This window comes from Rhea pennata, chromosome 2, assembly GCF_028389875.1.
Source record: "Rhea pennata isolate bPtePen1 chromosome 2, bPtePen1.pri, whole genome shotgun sequence".
NCBI lineage: Eukaryota > Metazoa > Chordata > Aves > Rheiformes > Rheidae > Rhea > Rhea pennata.
In genome coordinates this window covers 95053203-95074593 of record NC_084664.1, presented here as the reverse complement: position 1 = coordinate 95074593, position 21391 = coordinate 95053203, and the positions used below count along the sequence as shown (strand labels likewise).

The 21391-nt window shown below is 37.2% G+C and overlaps 1 protein-coding gene across 5 annotated transcripts in view; it reads left to right on the top strand.

Moving 5' to 3' along the window:
- NUP153 (nucleoporin 153) overlaps positions 1 to 21097 on the top strand; it is a 41381-nt gene extending 20284 nt beyond the window's left edge. For 4 of the 5 annotated variants that reach the window (XM_062569948.1, XM_062569949.1, XM_062569946.1 and 1 more), the window contains exons 6-22: positions 212 to 328; positions 447 to 491; positions 586 to 639; positions 2689 to 2835; positions 3965 to 4017; positions 6426 to 6558; positions 6919 to 7056; positions 7885 to 7977; positions 8234 to 8324; positions 9239 to 9358; positions 10747 to 11367; positions 12888 to 13082; positions 13614 to 14456; positions 16080 to 16448; positions 18145 to 18417; positions 19329 to 19488; positions 19988 to 21097. In XM_062569948.1, coding sequence (XP_062425932.1) covers positions 212 to 328; positions 447 to 491; positions 586 to 639; positions 2689 to 2835; positions 3965 to 4017; positions 6426 to 6558; positions 6919 to 7056; positions 7885 to 7977; positions 8234 to 8324; positions 9239 to 9358; positions 10747 to 11367; positions 12888 to 13082; positions 13614 to 14456; positions 16080 to 16448; positions 18145 to 18417; positions 19329 to 19488; positions 19988 to 20072 — 3537 coding nt within the window. In that variant the 3' untranslated portion in view covers positions 20073 to 21097. The remainder of the gene's footprint in view (positions 1 to 211; positions 329 to 446; positions 492 to 585; positions 640 to 2688; positions 2836 to 3964; positions 4018 to 6425; positions 6559 to 6918; positions 7057 to 7884; positions 7978 to 8233; positions 8325 to 9238; positions 9359 to 10746; positions 11368 to 12887; positions 13083 to 13613; positions 14457 to 16079; positions 16449 to 18144; positions 18418 to 19328; positions 19489 to 19987) is intronic. The other variant, XM_062569947.1, reaches the window with a different exon arrangement.
- Positions 21098 to 21391: the final 294 nt, after the last annotated feature.

The following is a 21391-nucleotide window of genomic DNA, read 5'->3' as shown; positions in this document are numbered from 1 at the left end:
GTTCGCGTTGTTTTGCCCCCGTTCAAGGTATGTGGGGTCCTCAGTCTACTGACTCTGTAAGAGTTTATTTTCTACTTTATGACTTGACCTCCTAGTGAGTTTGTTTTTCTCCATCATCACTAGATTATTGGCTATATTGTTTATTTAAGCCATATAGGCATATTTAATTCAAAGTCAAGTGTATTAGCATTTACAATGCTATTTTTTTCAGACACCAGTACGAAGACAAGTGAAAGCTAAACAAGCAAATGTGCAATCCTATGGTGTGACAAGTTCAACAGCACGGCGCATCTTGCAGTCTTTGGAGAAGATGTCAAGTCCTTTGGCGGTAAATGGCATTCCTTTCAATTTCTTGTATTATTAAAAATTGCAAAAATGCTAGTACAGGTATAAAGATGTTCTTTATGTTATATCCATATTAATCTATTGCACTATTTGTTCAACAGGATGCTAAAAGGATTCCATCTTCTGTTTCTACTCCACTGTCTTCTGTAAGTTGATCAATAAATCGCCACCTTTTTGTTACATGAAAGCTTGTCTTAGGAAAATCTTCCTCTAATATTTAGGCTTACTTTTTCCCTCTAGCCTGTGGACAGGAGTGTGCTGGATATGACTGGCTTTCATTCAAAACGAAAACAGGTAAGAATCCATAATGTCTTAAGCTGAGATACATAACTTTCTCTGCTTTATAGCTATTAACAGAAATGTCACAAACCTCAATGACAGCATGCACATGAATTCGAGGTAATTTTAGTGTTCTGCGAAGTATAGCTGTCCTGGCAGTGCCTATATTGTTTGGGTTTTTTTTGTTTTTTTTTTTTTTTTTTGTTTTGTTTTTTGTTTTGTTTTGTTTTGTTTTTTTTTTAAACTTTCTGCCCACACTAAATGAAGAGCTGTGAAGATAAATCAGTTTAAGGATGATGTTATTTTTGTATTATGGTATCTTGATATGTCACTCAAAAACAAGTGTTCTGGAACATGCACAGTTTTATGTTGTGCTATAATTTGAAGATAAGCTACATGTTGAATTTTGTTTTTTAGGAAAACTTTCTGTTGGAGAAATCATCAAAAATGAAAAGATATTGCTTGAGTTGTCATACAGATTTTGTCAGAGTTTTGTGTTCATTTCAGTGCAAAAAAGTGATGTTTCTCCTTTTTATTCCATCTAGATGTAAGAAGAGGAAAATTGTTTTGTCTTTTGTGTAATTCTGTGTTCCTAAATTCCTTTTCTAAGGTGGCATTAAATTGGTGGTAATGGAGTAGTAAATCACAATTTCCTTCATTTTTGCTTAAAATTTGAAAATTAGTCTTTTTTTTTTTTTTTTTTAACTCGAATGTTAATATTGGGTATCATTTGGTTTATTCAATTCTGAAACCCACAAAAGGCCACTTTAACATCAGGCAACTGAAAGAACAAAAGGATGGTTCTACTTCCATGCAAATTTTCCGTCTGCTCTTTTAATGCAAAAGTGGATGGACTGTCTTTAAGTTTCTATCCTAATCTCTTGATTAAGAGTACAACTGTTTATAAACATTTCAGAACTTAGAAGCATCTCAGATTTCCTGTACTATTTTCTTTTACCATGCGCTAAATTAAATTAAAAAGTAAAGGATATAATTTCTTTACTCTAAATGATGTCTAAAATAATTGAAAACAAAGCTGATATGAATTCTCAGTTAAACTGTGGAACTACACCTGTGATGAGGCATTAAGAAAATTCTGCTAGATTTGCAGCAGACAGCCTGGAGTTGTCAGTCAGTAATGAATGTTGTGCACAGCTGTCACTGGGTAAAAGAAGAGAAATTGTCTATTGCAGTGTTAGAATTCATAATGTTTGGCATGGAAAGGGAAGCCCTTGATGAAAGCCCTTGATAAGCAGAGGGCAATGTGTTTTGCTGCTAAAGTAAGTGTGTAGTTGACACAACACTTGTGCATTGAAGCAAAACTTCTGCAGCGGGTAGCAGTGATATGGCACACTTTTATTATTCCAAGGGTCTGCACAAGGCAGAATAGCTCTCAGATGTCTAGCTGGGTGACTTATTTTTTCATTTTTAGTCATTTACATTTAAAACCACCAGTGAACCATCCTTCTCTCAAAACAAGAGCTGTGAGCTTAAGTAAAACACGTTTTATTCAAGACTTCAAAATCAATATAATTGTTTGTAGAAATAAGTACTTTTAATTGTTTTAGAGATGGTACAATGTGAATTTTATTACCAAGAGTTAGGAGGATGCTCTGAAATTAATGCTGTATTGTAAGCACAGTTTTCTGTTGATACCAATTTAAATAGCACACATCCTTAAGACAGGCCTGAAGAAGTCTGATGGGGCCTTCTGTAAAAGTTGTAGTCTTTTGGGGTCACTTTTCTGTTTGATAAGATTAAGTCAGTTTTGCATTGAGGAAGGTCAGTTCTAGAATGTATAGTGCTTGCTGTTAAAAAGTAATTTTGGCCTATGAAAAATGCTTTGAAAATGAAAATCAGATGAATACTTCAGGCTTCTTTTATGTTTTGAAATGAGGTACAATCAGACTTCCCCCTTCAAGTTGAATACTTCTCAGTTTCTCAAACCACTTTCACTGAGAGCCAAAACTTATGGGAGATTTATAGTACTGTAATATTTTCGTAAATGAATATTGCAGTTAACTTGAGCAGGTGCAAATATAAATTGCTGCTTCCTTTTCAAAGATGGAAACTCAGCATCCACCTGTCTATAAACTTGTGACACCAAAGGCAATCTCTTTGTCAGTGAGTCGGACCCAGTATTTTAAACCATCTTTGACTCCAGCTACTGATTCCAGTAAAGTTCGACAAAGAATAAATATAAAGTACAAAGTAAGTACCTTTACTGATCCTTGTCTGCCTGTTTTTACAAGCCTGGAGTATTTCTAACAAATTCTTCTAATACGCTCTTTCCTGGCAGAGAATAGTGATGGCATGTTTTAGGTGAGAGTTAAGGCAGTAGGAACCATTCTGAAAAGAATATTTTGAGTTTTCATGGATTTAATTGTTTACGGTGCAGTAAATGTCTAGTGGTTATTTTCACAATATAGTGCTGTGCTATTGGCTAGGGCTGTAAAAAAATAAATAACCCCCCCCGACACACACACACACAGTGGAAAAATCCCTAAAAGACAACACCTTCCTTTGTGTATGCTCCGATACGCTGAGGTGTATTCGTTCTCTTTCAGATGAGGTATGTGTTCCAAGTGAGATTTCTAACAATAACCATAATCATCAATTTTGATAACTTTGCTGTAGATGAAGTCCTTGTTAAACTTTCCTTAAAAGATTAGCATTTTTTTCAGAAAACAAACAAACAAAAAACCTCTGTGGTTCCAGTATCAGTCTAGATATAAAAATGATCAGATATTAAATCTATGGACTTTGTTAGGTAGGAGATCAGACTGGATAGTCATACTGGTTGTTTCTTGTGTTTAAATCCCTATGGTGGTTAGCTTGTGCAATCTTTGAAGAGTTCTGAAATGCACATAGTAGCAACTGCTTGGGATTTTTTTGGGAGGTAGTGGTGGTGAAAAATCACTTATTTTAACCAGGGTTATTTAAAAATTACACTCTTTTTATGGGTTGATTAAATTAACAGCAATTTTGATTAGAAAACTTGATTTGACTTCCCTGTGTCCCATGTCATTTAGATCCCATTTTGTTTAAGATAGTTACATCTTATGGTACAGTTTCTGACATTTGTTTTAAGAGAACTGATTTTATCTGTTCATCCTCAGTGCTGGCTGAAGTAGCGTTGCCTGTTCTAGCTGCAAATTTAACTGACGTGTACCTAGAATACTGAGTCAAGGGACAAGCTTAAGTAGATGAGGTTTATTTAATGGCGTATTAAAATGCGCACACACGCACACACCGCATAAGAGTTGTTGTTTGTCTTTGCTGTGTCTAGAATAGTAAGGCATTCAGATAAACCTTGTAATAAACCAAACCTAAATTGCAGGGAATGAGAGAGAAGAGTTTGCCTGCAGAACAGGAAGTAGAACCACCTGAAAGGTAAGAGAAATCTATTGCTAGCTTTCTTTCTTAATGTAAAATCCTTGTTTGATTTCCTTTGTTACTACAGTCTTCATGCTTGTTGTCTTTGGAAGGGCAGTAACAATATAAAAACAAATGGCAAATTCAGTATAAATTTTCATTATGAGGGAGGTATGAAGTATGCAAATTCTGTTTAAATATCAATTTATGTGTGAGAAAGTGTTTGCTTTGGTAGATCATTTTGCAGTTTGTCAGCTGGATTATTGTTACTTGAATGAAGCTGTTTTTCCACCTTGGCATTCATAAGGGAAACAGCTATTAGTTTTATCTTTCTATCTAATTAATGGAGGCTGCAGGCTCAATCTTTAAGGACAGAGTCCTTTCAGAAGGAGTCTTTATAAGATGAAGTAACAGCTTGTTGTTCATGAGTATGTTTGGTTTTCAATTTTTTAAAAAAGGAAAAAGCAAAAACCTAGTGGGAGTTTTTTGGGGAAGTGGGGTGGGGGGGTGTTTTGGTTTTGTTTTGCTTTTAATGCTTCTTCCATGGAGAAGTCATTTCTCTGCTTTGTGAGTTAGTGTGAAAAACAGGAGCACTTTAGAAGCATCTAATGCCAAATGCTAACTAACCTCTTAAAAAAAAAAAAAAAAAAAAAAAAAAAAAGCAGGGGAGTGAATAATTGTATTTCCTCTGTGCTTATGTTGAGCAGATTGTCTTGTGTTGCACTGCTTTCTTAATTTAGGTTGAGTGACTTCACTTCCGAATAATATTGATGGCTTTCTCTTCGGGGCAAGTACTGTTTTGGGTATTGAGTGAATTAAGACACTTTGCATCATAAGTATGTGTTTTTGGCAATCTGTACTTTTCAAAGAATAGTAGTAGGAAATTGTATTTTGTTGTCTCTGTATTCGTCTTCCAAGCAATTCTTAAGCCTTGGGCATTTTTCAGCTTGAGAAAAACCTTCTTTGTTTTGGCATCTAATAGTTTGACTTTCACAGTAAGCACCTTTTCAGTGGTGTAAGAGACCGGCTCCCAGGTTCTGAGATGGGTGCAAGCAGATGTTAGGTTTTAACTGTGGTTTTTCAAACTATTCTAAATGTTCTCTGGTAGAACTCCTTTCATCTCCTCTGTGTAGAAGGGAAGATCAGCAACTGACACTACTTTTAATTTGGCTCACAGATTTTAGTACTTTGTTTTACTTTTTCTTCTGGAGTAGATAGGTGTTGGGTGGTGTTAAATGGTGCCATGTTTTGGCAAAGGAACCCAACACTGGTAAATGGCAGCTGTCAAGAGCTCCTTTTTGCAGCTACCCTGCAGTATTTTGGTAAACCTCTCTTTGGCCTACCAAATGGATTTTAATTTTTAAATCTGGATCAGAATAGTAGATTGGATTTTTTTGCTTGAAGACAGGGAACTTTATCCTTAGAAACTAACAGGTGTTTACTGGAAAGAGGAATACAGGCTATTATGAGCGGACTGTAATTGTCTGAGTAACGCTGTATTTTGACATAATGTTTTTTTTTTCAGAATTCTAATTGATTGTCAGTTTGGATTAGAAAAAAGTTTGAGCATATGGCCTTAAAGATCTAGTTGCTTCTTGGTGGTTACTGTGCTAAGAGCTCAGCAAGCTGTTTTCAAGGATCTGACCAGTTTAGGTCAATTCTCCTCAGTCTTCTAGAAACCTGAGCTGGTATCTTCAGACTTGATCAAATATGCTTTTGTAATGGCTGACTGCTTATCTATAAAATGAGCTTTAAGATCGTAATTTTTTTCCACAGATACTTTATTTTGATGCAGTGTTTTTTTTATTGTTGTTGCTACTCCCTAACACGTTTTGTTTTTTGTTTTGTTTTCTTTCCCATTTGGATTAGGAAATCTTTCTGATTTTGATCAAGGTTTTTATAATGAAAAGAGAAATGTCTTTGTATGCCTTGCAAAAGGGATCTGTATTAACGTCTGAAAAGGCTTCTGGAAAGCTTGTACACCTAAACACCCCTGCTGGTTCTTCTAATGGCCTCGGGAAATTCAGAGCTGCTCCTGAAGCCTTTGCCATACTGTCTTGCTGCATAAATCTTAACCTGTATATTCCTGTAGGCAGACATCTTGCATGGGTGTATGTATGTGTACATACACGTACACCCCATCACGATACACGTCCATCATGGAATCAGAAAACTCGTAGTTGAAATTTCCTCAGTCAACACTCTTACATGGATGTTGTGACTGTTTCTCATATAGGTCCTTCTCGCTGCTTGTATTAAAATAGTTCTTACTATTCAGGACATCAGGTATTTACCAGCATTTGGTAACTTGTGAAACAGCATTAGTATTTTGATTCGGTTTCAGTTTCAAGACAAATAATGGCTATGATAACTTGAGAAAGTTGATAATTTTTTTTTCCAATCTGTGCATTGTTTTTCTGTGTCAGCAATTTGACATACCCCAAATTCAGTACTCCTGCGTCCAATGGTCTGTCTTCGGGAGGAGGAGCAAGTGGTGGTGGCAAGATGAGAAGGGAAAGAGGAGTACATTATGTATCAAAACCTGGACAAGAACAACAGGTGAGTAACTCAGATAATTTCTTCACTGAGATTACTGAAGGAACTAGTTAAGTATGTATAGTTTAAAAGTTCAGAAGTAGTAGAAAAAAGTGAGCAGCTGGCAAGAGTCACACTTTTGAGCTAGTTTTCACTGCTTTTACTGGACTGGTGGTGGATGTAGCATAATGTGGAAAGAGGCTTCCCATAAATTAAAATGATATGGTAGACTAAGGTGAGGATATCAGGATTCCTTTTGAAAACTTGCTTTATCTTAGTAAATTCCATTCTTACGCTTAACTTTGTTAACAAATTGGGGTGCAGAGGATGAGAAAGTAATGTCTTGTAAAAGAGAGAAACTAAAATAAAAATTTACAATTTCAGGAAGTGGAGGAACCAGTACTACCGAAAATATCCTTACCCATCAGTACTACATTGTTGCCTCAGTTCAGTTTTAGTTCTCTTACCAGTAATGCTGTCTCATCATCACCAAGCACTGTTTCAACATCAGTGATGAACAAGGTAAATCTCTGTTGTTTAGTCTTTGTATTTCTTAGGCTTAGTATGCGTATGCTTTGTTGCACACTGAGTTGTTCCAGGGTGCTCATGAAACTAATCAATATTAGTTTATATCCAGTTGAATAAATTAGGGTTGATTTGTATTTTGATTAGGGAGAAAAATGCACACAGATTTTGATTCGACTTCTCTCCATCTTACAACTTGTAAACTTCTGGTTAACGTAGTTGTGTAACTGTTTCAAATGCTATCGAAATTTGTTGGGATTTTTATACCAAGTTATTTCACATATTAGAAGTAGTATTAATGGTCATATAAGCCTACGGTGATATCCATTAATTGGAATACTATTGAAATAAAATAAACATTTGAATTATTTGTGATGTCCATTAATTGGAATACTATTGAAATAAAATAAACATTTGAATTATTTGTGTATATTTTGAAGCAGATACCTGCTTTAATATGTTGAAATATTTGCTGCCACTCTGACTTAAGTTTACTCAGCTCAGTTGACCTGAGTTTAAGGTTCTTAAGCTGGCTGCTCTTCTTTTCTATGTATTTAATAAATTTAGACCTGACTAGCATCTCAGTTTTTGTATTGTGGTTTATAGCATTTTGCTGTACTATATACTCATTTGGAAACTTCGTTGTGTATTATTATGTTTCTTATATGTGGATTAGAAAGAAATCTCAAACATGAGATTTGTCAACTTTGCTGCAGAACTTCTGTTGGACGATTAATTGAGGTAGTTGATGTTGTTTCAACGTCATCATCATCAACATGATGTTGTTTCCTTTAGATACAAATCTTATTTCTTTTTAAAATATAGGTACAACTAGCAAGTAATGTTGGCAGTCCTGTGTTCAGATTTTCATCTCCGATTGTAAAATCTACTGAGGCAGAAGTGCTACCTCCATTGTCTGTAAGTAAATGCTCTAGAAGCTTAACTTTTGGGGGGGATCTTAGTAGAATATTGCGGAACAATAAAACAGAGTTGTCTCTGATAAGATGGAAATGAATATATAGGTTCCTGGCATATGACTTGTTACTCAGTATGTATACTTATACTGAAAGTTTAAAGAATGGATTTCAATTTTATATTTGTGTGAAATTTTAATAAAATTTCTTTTTTGTCAGAGTTTGAAAGCACGCTCTCTTTATTTTTTTATTTTTTGTAGCAGATCGGGTTTACATTTAGTGTTCCTGTTGTAAAATCAGCAGAGCTTTCTGGGTCCAGCGATACGCCAGTGACATCCCTACTTACCCTAGGTAACTGAAATTTTAGCATTTCAGATTGCAGATGTTGATTTATTTTTGAATTGTAAATACTAAATGTGATTTTCTCAGGAAGCAAACGCTTACAATTTCACGAGTTTCAGAGTTTGTTCTTTAGTACTTCCAATCAAAGCAAGGCTTTTCAGCCTTTGGAAAGCTAGATCCACAGAAAGGTGGTTTGATGGTGAGCTACAAACTACAGTCTCAGTAGGATGCTCTGCTTCTTGCCTCATTTAGAACTGGGCTCAATGTCTAGTGTACATTTCCCTTGGTTTACTCTGTTGTTCACTTAGAATTAGCTTTAGACCTTGTGGAGAGGAAGGCTTGAGAGGCATGTGAAGGACAAGCCATGACAGTGTAACAACGTGCAGAGACTTTTTTTGGCATAACGTAACTGGAAGTAGAACGTTTTCGTTCAGTTGTCCAAACTGAAACTTGATTAAGACTGACACACCCCAAATTTAAATTAAGCTTTCTTGGTAGAAGATCCAAGATTTTCAGAGAGGAAATAAATATATTTAGTTGTTTTTACTTTCACTTAATTGGAGGGAGAAAAGATACTTGCAATTTTTCCATCAGAATTAGATTTTAGACTCTCTAATCTTTTTTTTTTTTAACAGAATTGTTACTAATTTTTAGTTGTGAGTCGACTTCAAATAAGAGATTTGTATATGCTCTAAAAATTAAAAAATATTTTTTATTTGCTACAAGTACAAAGTTCTGGACGTCTGGTATTTTTCAGTGACAGATATGCTTTTTCTGTTGTAAATGCGTTGTAGATACTTGAATACTGAAGTATATGAGTTGAAAATTCTTGTTTCTAGAAAAAATGAATGTATTGTTTTAAGTGGATTGCTCTGTGAAAGATGTGTTTTTTTGTATTGTTTTGCTTTGCTTTGTTTCTAAAGACACCACCACTGTAAACAGCACCAGCAATAAGAAGGAAGAAAACGAGGAGTATGATGGCCCCTTCAAACCTGCAAAAGTCTTAAAGGAAGGGAGTGTGTTAGATATTCTAAAAAACCCTGGTGAGATGATGAACTACTTTTTTAAAAGACACTGCATAAAATATGCTAGCATACATTGATAAAGAACTTTAATGTCATGGTTAATATAATATTAGCTATAAAGATGCATGTACGAGTACATTGCATAAGCACTGTGTCTATTAAGATGGGTCTGCCCCTTCCGTCCTAAGGGGCTTATAACGCTGAAAGGAAAACTACAACTTCAAAAACAAATAGATTGCACCTCTATGATGTGTTGTAAGTAAAATGTAAAGAGAAATAGTCAGATAATCAGTGTTCCATTTTAAATAAATAAAATTTATAAATAGAATTGTAAAGAAAATATTTATAAAGCCCTACGTGCCTCTCCCACCTCCACCAGCCCTAGGGAAAAAAAAGGTAATTGTGTTTCTAAAGAGATTTCAAAAGCTGCAAGCCCTTTGACCTTTTGTGAAAGCAATTACTATAGATTGTATTTTAAATTTTAAACAAAATTGGGATGTTTCACTTCAGTTGCATCAGATTTTTTGTTTGTTCTTCTGAAGTGACAAATTTTTGTATTTCTATGAGAGAAAATACATACTGCGTGCATTTGGTATAAGGAAAGGTCCATGAGTGAGGTGGCAAATTGTTTATCACTTTGAGAAGCAGAATCTAAATCCATATTGCTCTGAGAGTCAACTTTAAAAAATGATTTTTTTTTTTAATTTAGCATTAAAAGTAGTTTGAGCTGTTACTCAAGATGCATTGCCTTAATGTTTTCTTGAGTGTTTTAATATTAGTATTTCATATTTTCTGTTAAATTTTGCACCTTTAAATAGGATTTGGCCTCAGTGTGGTGCATTTTGAACAAAGCTTATGGAATATGAGACAATTAATTGCTCTGTCCTTCTCATTCTTTGTTATTTAATGTTCAGCATCAGTGGGGAAATACCATGTGGTTAGCTGCTCCAAGCACAAATTTCTGTATGGTTGCTGAAGTAAATGTGAGTCAGCTGCTACAGCAGGAGTAGCTTTAGAAATTTGATTTGAGTGGGCATAGCATCTTAAAATGAAACTGGAAAAAATTCTGTTCATGGATATGATAGCTTTCAGTCCTGTTCATAAGAGTGTCAGGCAGTGAAGGTTTTGAAAGCTTTCTTGGAGATTAAGAGGTAAATGAAGCTTTAACTATATGTTCTGTTGTGTCCCAGTGTATCATATGAAATTTCATCCCTTTAGATAAGATTTCCTGGGGCTTCCTGTTGCATTTTGTCAGACTATATAGTTGTCACCATTGGCACTTGAGTTTACCTTTATGCCATCTGCTATTTTAAGTGTTTTAAGTGCTTAGTTACAGGTAGCGAGGTGTTGCTTTAGCAGTAAGCTCTCTTCCTGGTTTTCTTTTTTTTTTTTTTTTTTTTTCCTAGGCTTTACTTCTCTGAAGACCCATGCCTCTACAGCTGCCCAGCCTGTAACAACAAGCACAGTGGTCTATACAAGGCCTGCAATAAGTAGTTTTTCTGCAGGTAAAGAGACCTCTCAACAAGCTTCATCATATTGGCAGTCTGACACGTGTGACCCCTGCATGCAAAACAAGGCCACGGACAGCAAATGTGGAACTTGTCAAGCTGCTAAAGTGTCAACTGCTGAGCAGAGTACAAAACAGACAATAAGCTCAAGCCCAAGCAGCATCTCGAAGTCAGCAGCCCCCACAGCAGGGGCACTGGGCTTTGGAGACAGATTTAAAACAGCACCTGGCACCTGGGATTGTGATACGTGTCTAATCCAGAACAAACCAGAAGCTACCAAATGCGTAGCATGTGAGACACCAAAGCCTGGCACAGGAGTAATGCCTGCTCTGACACTGCCAGCAGTCCCAGACACCTCGGCTACAGTTACTTCCTCCTCCAGCAGCACTGACACAACGGTCACCCTGGGATTTGGAGACAAATTTAAGAAGCCAAAGGGCTCCTGGGACTGTACAGTGTGCTGTGTGACAAATAAGGCAGAAGACAGCAAGTGCATAGCCTGCCAGTCTGAGAAACCAGGTATGTGGTTTTGCTTTCTCTTGTTGCACTTCTCGACTTCTGCAGATTCTTTACAGAATAAAATAAATTGCTCGTTGTTTAAACAACATATCCTGAGCAGAAGAGCTGTATGCCCCACAGGGAGGATGGGTTAGTATCTGCCTGCAGGAGCGATTACAGGCACTTTGGAGGTTTCAGCCAAGATTCCAGCCTCTCACATGAAGTGAACTGACTGGGAAATATATTAGTACAGAGCTGAATCCAAGCCACTACACCCTGCTTTTGCAGCTGGTCAGGAGAGATGGCGAGCTTGAATGCCTTAACCAAGTTGCAGCCAATTTTCTTACTTTCACTGGAGGAAACGGAAGGAGTTAAACGTTACTGTTTTTTCTCCTTCAAAACTTAATTAGAAACAGTATTTACAGAACATGGCTGACAATGCCTTGGACCCACTGTCTGTACATAATTGAGGGAAGGTATGAAGCCAGGTTTCAAGACTGAAGTCTTAACCAGTCTCCTTAAACAAAACCCTGTGTACAGATAAGCCTGCGAAGGCCAGCAGTAGCCTTCCAGACCGTGGGTGACCCATTGGGTGTGTTGTCCATTGTTTCCTCTTATATGCAATTGTACCTGATATTGCGTGTGGTGAATTTCTTATTTTTCAAAGAATAAGTAACTGTTTTGCTGTTGAATTTCTTTGGATATGAGCATCATTTAATACACCATCACATCAAGAACACCTTTTCAAGGAGATCCTGAAAGAAACCTAACACAGATTTGATCTTGCTTTTTTAATCATCCCAAACAGTGGAAGTGAAGTTTCTTCAGCTGGGATGATATGTTTCAGAGGGAGATTATTCTCTTGAACACTACAGAGGGAAGTTATTCTCTTGAACACTTGGCTTCTGAGTGATCAGCAAGGACTTAATTCGTTGCAAGGAGTAGTTTTGGAAATGAGGGCTTTAGCGTGACCATTCTGGGGCAGAGAACTGCATAGTTATGTTACATCAGTCAGGGGGAAGAGCGATTCAGCTAGAAGGAGAGGATAAGAATTCTCTCCATGTGCTGGGGAAGAGAAGACCCCTTCCTGTCTTCATGGTTTCAAACTGCAGACATAATCTTTGACCACTCTCTTAAAAGTCACCCTCGGGGTTTAAAACTGTAAGGGTGAGAGTGGGAATTCTGTTCCATCTGCAGTGCTTTTGCATTTTCTGTCATCCAGAACAGTAAGAGAGAAATTTTGCATTCTGGTGTCCCACTTGGGTCCTCATAGGTGTGTCACTAAGGCTGTATGATATGAAAAACACTTGCTGTACAGTGTGGCATTGGTTTCATTTGTATTTAAAATTACAGAACAGATTTTAAAGAGGAAACTGAATTTCTGTTACATTCCTTAGGCTCTTGGATGCAGTTTGACTGGAATTACTTAACTTTTTTACTGCGTTACTCTGTCTGCTTCATAACCTAGCAGGCATCCTCAAAAGGCTTGTGCTCACTTTAATATTTAGGCAGCCTGTTTAACTGTTTTCTTTATTGCTTAGGGAGTTCAGTGCCTGTGACCAGTAGCAGTGTTTCTGCCTTTTCTGCTTCTTCTGGAGGACTGCTGGATTTAGACAAATTCAAGAAGCCTGAAGGAAGCTGGGATTGTGAGGTCTGCTTGGTCCAAAACAAAGCAGAAGCCACAAAATGTGTAGCCTGCAAAAATGCAAAGCCAGGCACCAAAGCAGAGCTCATAGGTAATGTTTAATGAGGAAGGTATGTGCGCGCGTTCTGTGATATAGGTGCTTTTTTTTTTTTTTTTTTTTTTTTTTTTTTTTTTTTTTTTTTTTAATAAATGCAGCACTGTTATTTTTCCTTTGAGCTATGGCAGACTTGTTCAGTTTTCCTCTAGGAATATTGCAGTGTGCCTACATTTCCTTGCCCTGAGAAAATGAACGCTTTTCAGAGGAAAGCTTTAATAAATGGCATACTGGTTCTTTCCATTCCTCATGTTCTGTTCATCTGCAGTTTAGACTTAAGCAAAACAAAACAACAACAAACCCCACCCCATGAGCTTTCAGAAGAAATTATTAGCGTATTTTTTTAAAGCCGGGGGTGGACAAAAGAATACCTTTGTGCACAAGGTGCATGTAGAGAGGTGATATGTGTGAGGGGCTTTGTAGTGTTTTGGGTTGCTGTTTTTGGTAGAACAGTTTTGACTGTGTGAGAAGCTTGGGAACAGAACCACAGCATGTATTACAAACTTAACATTATTACTCTTTTTGCAGGGTTTGGTACTGTTCCTGTGTCCTCAAATGCTGCAACGCCATCATTTACATTTGGTGTTCAGTCATCAACCTCTGACTCTTCTCATACGTTAGGTAGCCCCAAAAGTTTTACATTTAGTGAACAAGGGGGCTTCAAGTTTGGTATTGCATTAGAATCTGCATCCTCCAATATTGGGACTGGGGGATTTAAGTTTCCTAGCAATTCAGGGGACTTCAAATTTGGAGTTTCTTCCTCAGACTCCAAACCAGAAGACAGTAAGAAAGAAGAGAAGAACAACAATTTTACCTTTGGACTTCCATCTACAAGCAGTCAGGCTCCTTCAACATTTCAGTTTGGGACAGGGAGCCTGGGGCAGCAGGCAAAGAAAGAGGAAACAGTCCTGGGAGGCTTTGGTTTTGGCACAAGTTCTACTTCTTCCATAGCTCCGACTGAGAATAAGACAGGGGTCAGTGGCTTCGGTTTTGGAACCGTGGCAGAAAAGGAGGTTGCGTCAGCTGCTTTTGCATTTAAGAAGCCTGATGAGAAAAAGGATGAAACTCCTTCCACAAAGGCAGGCTTCTCTTTTGGCAGTGTGGAATCTGCACCTGCCTCGCAGTTTGTTTTGGGAAGGACAGAAGAGAAACAGGACTCTGTCACTTCTGCTGCTCCATTAGTGTTTGGAAAGAAAGCTGACAATGAAGAGCCAAAGCCACAGCCTATCTTTTCATTTGGGAAGTCTGAGCATACCAAAGAAGAGAGCACAGCAAAATCCACATTTAATTTTAGTTTCATAAAACCATCAGAGAAGGAAACTGAGCAGGCCAAGCCAGCTTTTACATTTGGGGCACAAACCAGTACTTCAGGTAAACAGGACATCTTTTGTCTTCTCTTGTCTGCATATATGCGTTGTACAATACCTCTGAAGCCATACTGGACAAAATAGATGTATGGCATTTCATGTATTAATGCTTAGCTTTAGAAAAAGATTTACTCTCTGCCACATGTGTATCTTTATGGTTGTTGAGGTGTAGATAATTTGCAGCAATTCCTTTCTAGATTTCAGTGAGTTTTAACATTAGGGTTAAACAAAAAATTCACCAGACCTCTACCTGTATTACATCTTATGTGAGCACAGAAGTTGTTATTGCCTCAATGGTAACAGCATAGTTGGGGTTAAAATCTTTAGTATGGTGCAATATAGAGGCCTTACTCTAGCATTTTTTTCGTAGGGAAAGAGGATGAGAAAAAAGAATATTCTCATGTAATTGCATCTGTGCTACAGGCTGCACTGCTTTAACTCTACTGTTACAGAGATATAAATATTGCTTAATAGAGTTAATCATGCAGTATTGTATTTTGCTAATTTATTGAAAGGCTGCAGTGGAAAATGAAGTTTCTTTAGTGATGATCACTGTGTGAGAAATTCTGCTTGTTAAATTCCATTTGTATCACCTAGCAACAGTCTTCTGTAAAACAAAATTCTTTATTCACTTCTGACGGTGTATGTGAAAGAGTATCTGTAAGTGACCCTGAATAAAAGCAAGGGACAGGATTATACTGATTTTAATCACAGTATTTGTATGGTTTAACTGCAACTGAACAAATAAATTTTGGGAGGATAGTGGGAATTAAGGGAGGGAGGACTGACGCATGTTTTTTTCCCTCCAGTTACAGTTCTGGAGTTTGGTCTAGTCTTGGAAATTTGATGCAAATGCCATGTGTAAAAAGGAAATTTTAACAAATGTTCTTCAAAATGGCATAGTCGCTTAAAAATGGGATAGATGAAAAGGTGTCTTAACTGCTGGAAAAAAGATAGTGGGGAATTGAAAACAAGATCACAGGCAAATTAGTAATGAGAATTGGACAGAGGAACAGCTTAGAAAAAGCTGAAGAAGGATTTATTTTAAAAAAAATAGCTCTTTCAAGTGTGTAGAACTGCAGATCAGTGCTTTACAACAGTCCTCTTAAGAGAGAGTTATTCTCAATTGCTCTTAAAGGCAGATCTTGAAGGTGCTCAAGTAATTTGAGCTGGAGGAGTTAGGCTGGAAGGCAGTAAGCTTTGTCTGATTTAAAGCTGTAGGAATAGGGCTATATTTTCAGAGTGGGCTACAGAACAAACAGTAACACTGCATTTGTCAATAAAACTGTTCCAGGTGACTAATGTTGTTCCCCTAAGAACTTCCAAAATACATTTTTTTCCAAGAAGTTCAGAGGTACTGGTCTGTACTGGTTCAGGTAATTCTAGCTAATGCTTAATGTTTGCAACCAATAAAACCCAGACTTCAGTGGTGTCCCTATTTTTCATCGTTCTTCCATTCCTTTAATTGGGGATGGGGATGGCAGCAATAAGCGCATTATATCTAGGTTTTACGCAAGTGACAGGGTAGCTAGGGTAGTAGTTGGATTGTCATTCAGGATTGCTGTTTGTAGTGTTGTACTTCTGTTTGGCGTTTCTGAGGTGGTTTATGTACGGTTCTTCCTCTCAGATCAAGGAGCTGTGAAGCCAGCCTTCAGCTTCTTGAGCTCTAGTTCCTCCAGCACAACTGTACCTGCATCTTCAGCCAACAGCAGCAGTGTGTTTGGCAGCTCCACTGCTTCTTCAAATCTTCAACCAGTTCCCACTCCCTTTGTGTTTGGACAAGCCAGCAACACTGTGAGCAGCTCTGCTTTTGGCAATTCTGCAGAATCTACAGCATCTCAGTCATTTGGCTTCTCCCAAGAAAGCAAACCAGCAACCACATCCTCCAGCACCGCTGCGGCTGTTGCGCCATTTGTCTTCGGTTCAGGAGCCAGCAGTAGCAATGCAGCAAATTCTGGCTTTACTTTTGGAGCCACAACCACATCAAGTTCAACAGGTATGTTTTAAATAAGTGCTGATCTCTGGTTTTGCCATAAGAATAGGGAACCAAGAAGATACTGTTTTATGGATATTTTACTTTGGAGAATGTGTTTAAGAACTGGCAGTGGCATTGATTTATGCACTGGACAACTCTATTGGCTTTTAATTTGTATAGGAACTTTTCATCACGAGAAGATGGTTTCCCGCTTTTCAGTATCAGACCTGTTCTTAAGGTTAAATGAATTATGACATTCCTCATTTTTCTTTCTCATACATACAACTCCCAAGTGTTGTAAATAATGGCAAGACTTGCAAAAGCTTTTATTTGGCAAGTACATACAGACGCAGTATGTATGCATGCCGTTGCTGCTGCTTAAAGATTAGATTTGTTTCTAATAAGTTGATGTGTCATGGTCAGTGGTTTTTTTTTCAATTTTCCTCTAATTCAGTGAAGATGGAGATGAGACTCTGAAGTTTTATTCATGCTTTATGTTCATTACTCCACTGAAGGCCTGCTTGAATTTAGCAGTTGCAAGATAACACTAAAGATGCTAAATCAGTTGTATTCCTGCTAGCCTTGCAGTTGTTGGAAGTAAAATTGAACTTGTAAGGAAGATGCATCTATTTTTACACTTATTAAGCAGTGTTTACTGGTTGTTTAACCTAGTTATTCCCAGAAATTAAATTTAATCATTTTTTGGATTGTTAGAAAAAAATTTGTAATTAGGACATGGAATTATAAGTATTACTGTAAGAGAACAGTTCTAAATTATGTCAGTCAGCAAATCAAATTAACCTACTTACAGATTAACAACTTTCAGAGTCTCTTTACTAGAAGACTGAAAAATCTTCATAAAGGATTTTTTTTTAATGCAGAAGCCTTCAACTTTAATATTAAACTTTACTGTGTGTCTGTTCTTCCTGGAAAGAAAAACAGTCAGCCATTCCAAGTTATGGTGCAATAGATGGTATTCACTGTTGCATGACAGCCACTTGAATTGCATTAAGAGTCACAGCACTGTTTAAAATGTGCCCTTTTGCTTGGCAGATCTGGATGTTCAGAGTCACTGTTCAGTCATATATTTCTGTTTCATTATTTTTGCTGGCTGTGCAGAACTGAAGCAGTTAAATGAATGAACTGGTATCTGTTGATGTTGCATAGAAAGGGACAGAGTTTCTCTACTAAACTGAGTTTTTGAGTACAGCCAGATCACTGGAAGCTAATTCGGCCTCCAGAACTGGATGAATGAACATTCAGGCAATGAGAGGGGAGCAGTTGCTGAGAGCACAAAAGATTCATGCAGAGCTATATTTTTAATGTGTGACAAAACCAAATTGAATGAATATATGATATAATCAGCTTTTAGTAATTATAAATTAATATGTACTACTCAAGGCAGTCTGTTCTAGAATGTGAATCTTAAGACAGTAATTTGAATCTGGACAACCGTGGCATTTGAGATGAATTTCATCTTGTAAACATGCTGGTTTTCCTCTTACTTAGAGGAAAAGGTGCAATTCATGTTATGGTTGAGGTAGTGTTTGTTTTACTTACTAGGATATAAACATGAAGCCCTATCATAGTTTAAGATCAGTATTCAGGTACCGGATTTAGAAAGTGAGATTTTAGAGCCTATGTTTCTGGAACAGTTAGAGTAATCCTTGAGGGGGGAAAAAAGGCATATACTGAGATTTCTGTTTTCTTCCCTGAGGGTCATCCTCTTCATTTGTGTTTGGCTCTGGATCTTCAGCACCTGCTGCTGGTCCAGCATTTGGTGCCAGTCAGCTACCAGCTTTTGGCCAGAGCCAAGGGTCCAGCCAGCCAAACGCTCCGACTTTCGGATCATTATCGACAACGTTGTTTTCGGCTGGCTCCCAGCCTGCTGCTCCTGCCTTCGGCTCCGTGACGAGCAGTAGTCAGCCCCCTGTGTTTGGACAGCAAGCAAGCCAACAGCCAGGGTTCGGCTCTGGTACCTCGACCGCTGGTGAGTGCTGACCATCCTTTTGCTTTTTGGTCTCACAAATTTTATTATTATTACTAATGATGGTACATCTCAAGCTTATTAGATTGAGGGTTTTGTTCTATATTGTCAGCATTCTTTCTAAAACATCTATGGGTTAAGGCTTTAGTTTGTTTTGCTAATGAAATATGAAATACATGAAAAGAATGAATGATCTCGAGAATTTAAGCGTAAGACCTGTTTCACACTAGTAATTATTAAAAAAAAATTAAAAAACAATTATAGCATCACCTCAAATACTTAAAGGGAAAAAACATTTATCTTTTCCTCTCAGAAGCTCTACAAAAGTAATCTATTAAAAGTAACTTATGTTTGTACTAATCAATAGATAATGACCAAGTAACAAGCTATACCAACTCTTTCCTTAGTCATGTAGCAGTTTGGAGATTAAAAACTCTCTGGATTGTCTGCGTTACTTAACAGTTACTTTGATGGTATAAATTTAGGAGCTTGTTTTGATTAGTTGCTGTGTAAGCACAATAAATAACATGGAGTCCCCAGATCGACTGCATTAACACGAGAATGTTTACTTAAATATTGAATCTACATGATTCAGTACTGTAATTTAAGACTTTATTAAACAGTAAACTTCAGTTTACACAGGCAAAAACCTAATAGTGGTACAGAAATAAGCAAACAATTCATTAGCAGTATGCCAGTACTGTTACTTTAAGAATCCCTTTATGATTCTCTATGTACTGTTCCTATAGTTCTATATAGAATCTAGCATTTCTGCTACAACCAACCCAAAATAATTTGTCATATTGAGCAACCTGAAATAAAAACATTTGTTAAAGGTAGTGGGAAATGTGTGGAGATAAAGAACTCAAATTTTGACTTTCCTTTTCCCTTTCATTCCCACCCCATCTTTCCAGGTCCTGTATTCCAGTTTGGAAGTAATACTGCTAACTTCAACTTTCCAAACAACCCAGGAGTATTTACTTTTGGCGCAAATCCTAGTGCACCAACAGCACCGGCGCAGCCTTCTGGCTCTTCAGGATTTTCATTCAACCAGCCTCCAGCATTTACTGTGGGGTAAGACTTCAGCTGAGGATTGGGCAAGGGTAGGAGACAGGTAGTAAGGGGAAGAGACCATATCAGAATTTCACTTGAGCTATGGGTAATAACAGTTGGGCAGTGGTGAGCCTCTCCCTGCTGTTAAATACAGAGGTATTCAGATGAACCTTGGAATTCGTTTCTAAATTTGTCATCCTTCCTTGATGTATTAGCTTGACTAACAAACCAATGCTGCCTTTAAAGGAGCCTACTTCTCAGAAATACCACACATCAACATTTGTGAAATGTTCTAATTGTGGAAAAATAAAATCTATATTTATTCCTTATGCTGCTATTTACCTTCTGCATGACAGATGTAATTGCTTTTTGTTTCTGGAACTCTCTTCCTGTTTCGCATTTACCATTTGTTGCCATCCGATAACTAGTACAGCCATTCTGGAATGTTTACTACTCAGTGGTGCTACTGAATTTTCAGCTACAGTGTCCTAAACTCTGAACTGCTAATTTCTTTTGATAGGACTAATGGGAAAAATATTTTCTCTGCCTCTGGATCTTCAGTTTCTGGTCGGAAGATAAAGACTGCAGTTAGACGTAGAAAGTAATCGTCCTGGTAAAGCAACTTTCAAAACTGCTGCTGCCCTGCATCCCACCATCGTTCAACTGTTGGGACTGTACCTCGTGCTGGGTTAGCTGAAGTCAGATCTGCCTAAAGGAATATAAAACTCTGCTGCCCTTTCCTTCCCTCCCTCCATTTAGTTTTTTGGTAACGAGTAGAGTTGGCAACAAGGCCATTCTCGAGCAAAACTATTTTAGAATCCAGCAATTTACTTCTTTCACTGACTTGGCATGGTCTGGCTATAGACGTGAATATAGCCTGCACAGTGAATGGCTTGTACAATACCTCTTCATCCGCACCACTATGTGCGCTCATCTGCGTTTACTGACGCCTCAAAATTGTAATTATATCAGTGAGGGATTCTGTATAGAGTAGAGAATGTTGATAATGAATGATTTCTATGCTGAGTTTGTGCTGGTGTATGTGTGAAGTGAGTGAGTTTGGGTGTACTGTTCACTAAAATTTTCTGATAGAGGAAGACTGATTAAAGGATAATCCATGCTAAGGACTTGTTAGATCTGTAGTTCTGCATTTAATAATTATATGCTATTTCTATATTTTCATTCTTACAGCCCTTTATCACCTGTCTCGCCTTTGTTATTTTATTATGGAACATGTGTAAATACAATTTTGTTTCTCTATGTACTTTTTTGGCATAACAAATCTGTGAAATTGAAATTTTAATTTTGTGTGTTACAGCCATTTTTGTTTAGTATTGTCTCAGATTTTATTACGTAAATCCCATTATTCAAAGTTGCCTAAATCCATTTAGAAAATCTTTAAAATTGGGAATTCTTAAAATAAGTTTATTGGCTTTTCTGATCCATTTTTGTTTGGACCAAAAACCAGTATTGTACAAAGTATTAAGTATATATTTTTATATTTACTGAAATGGACTGTGGTGACTTTGGATAATAAGGAAAAGTTTAATATTAAAGCCATGTTTATTACAGTATAATTAACATGTTAAACCATGGGATAAATGCCATCAATAAAAACTATGAAATATTGTCTGGCAGTTTTAACTCCAAATTAAGGCATTAGCAGCTGTAATCGAACAAGACAAGGCACTCTACTTGGGCGAAGTTGCATGTTTTTTTACAACCTCTGCTTTTTGTCAGTGAGCTTGATGCTGGTTGTAGAGAATCTTAAATTTTTTTAGGGTCTCTGCCAGTGAAGGGGTTTTCATTGTATGCTTGCTTGGAACCACTTGTCTGCATCTCAGCTGTCTAGGTACAATCGTAGTTAACTTTTAGAGCTTTCTGAAGAAGCAGCTCTGTCTCACTGATATTCACTGGCATTCTA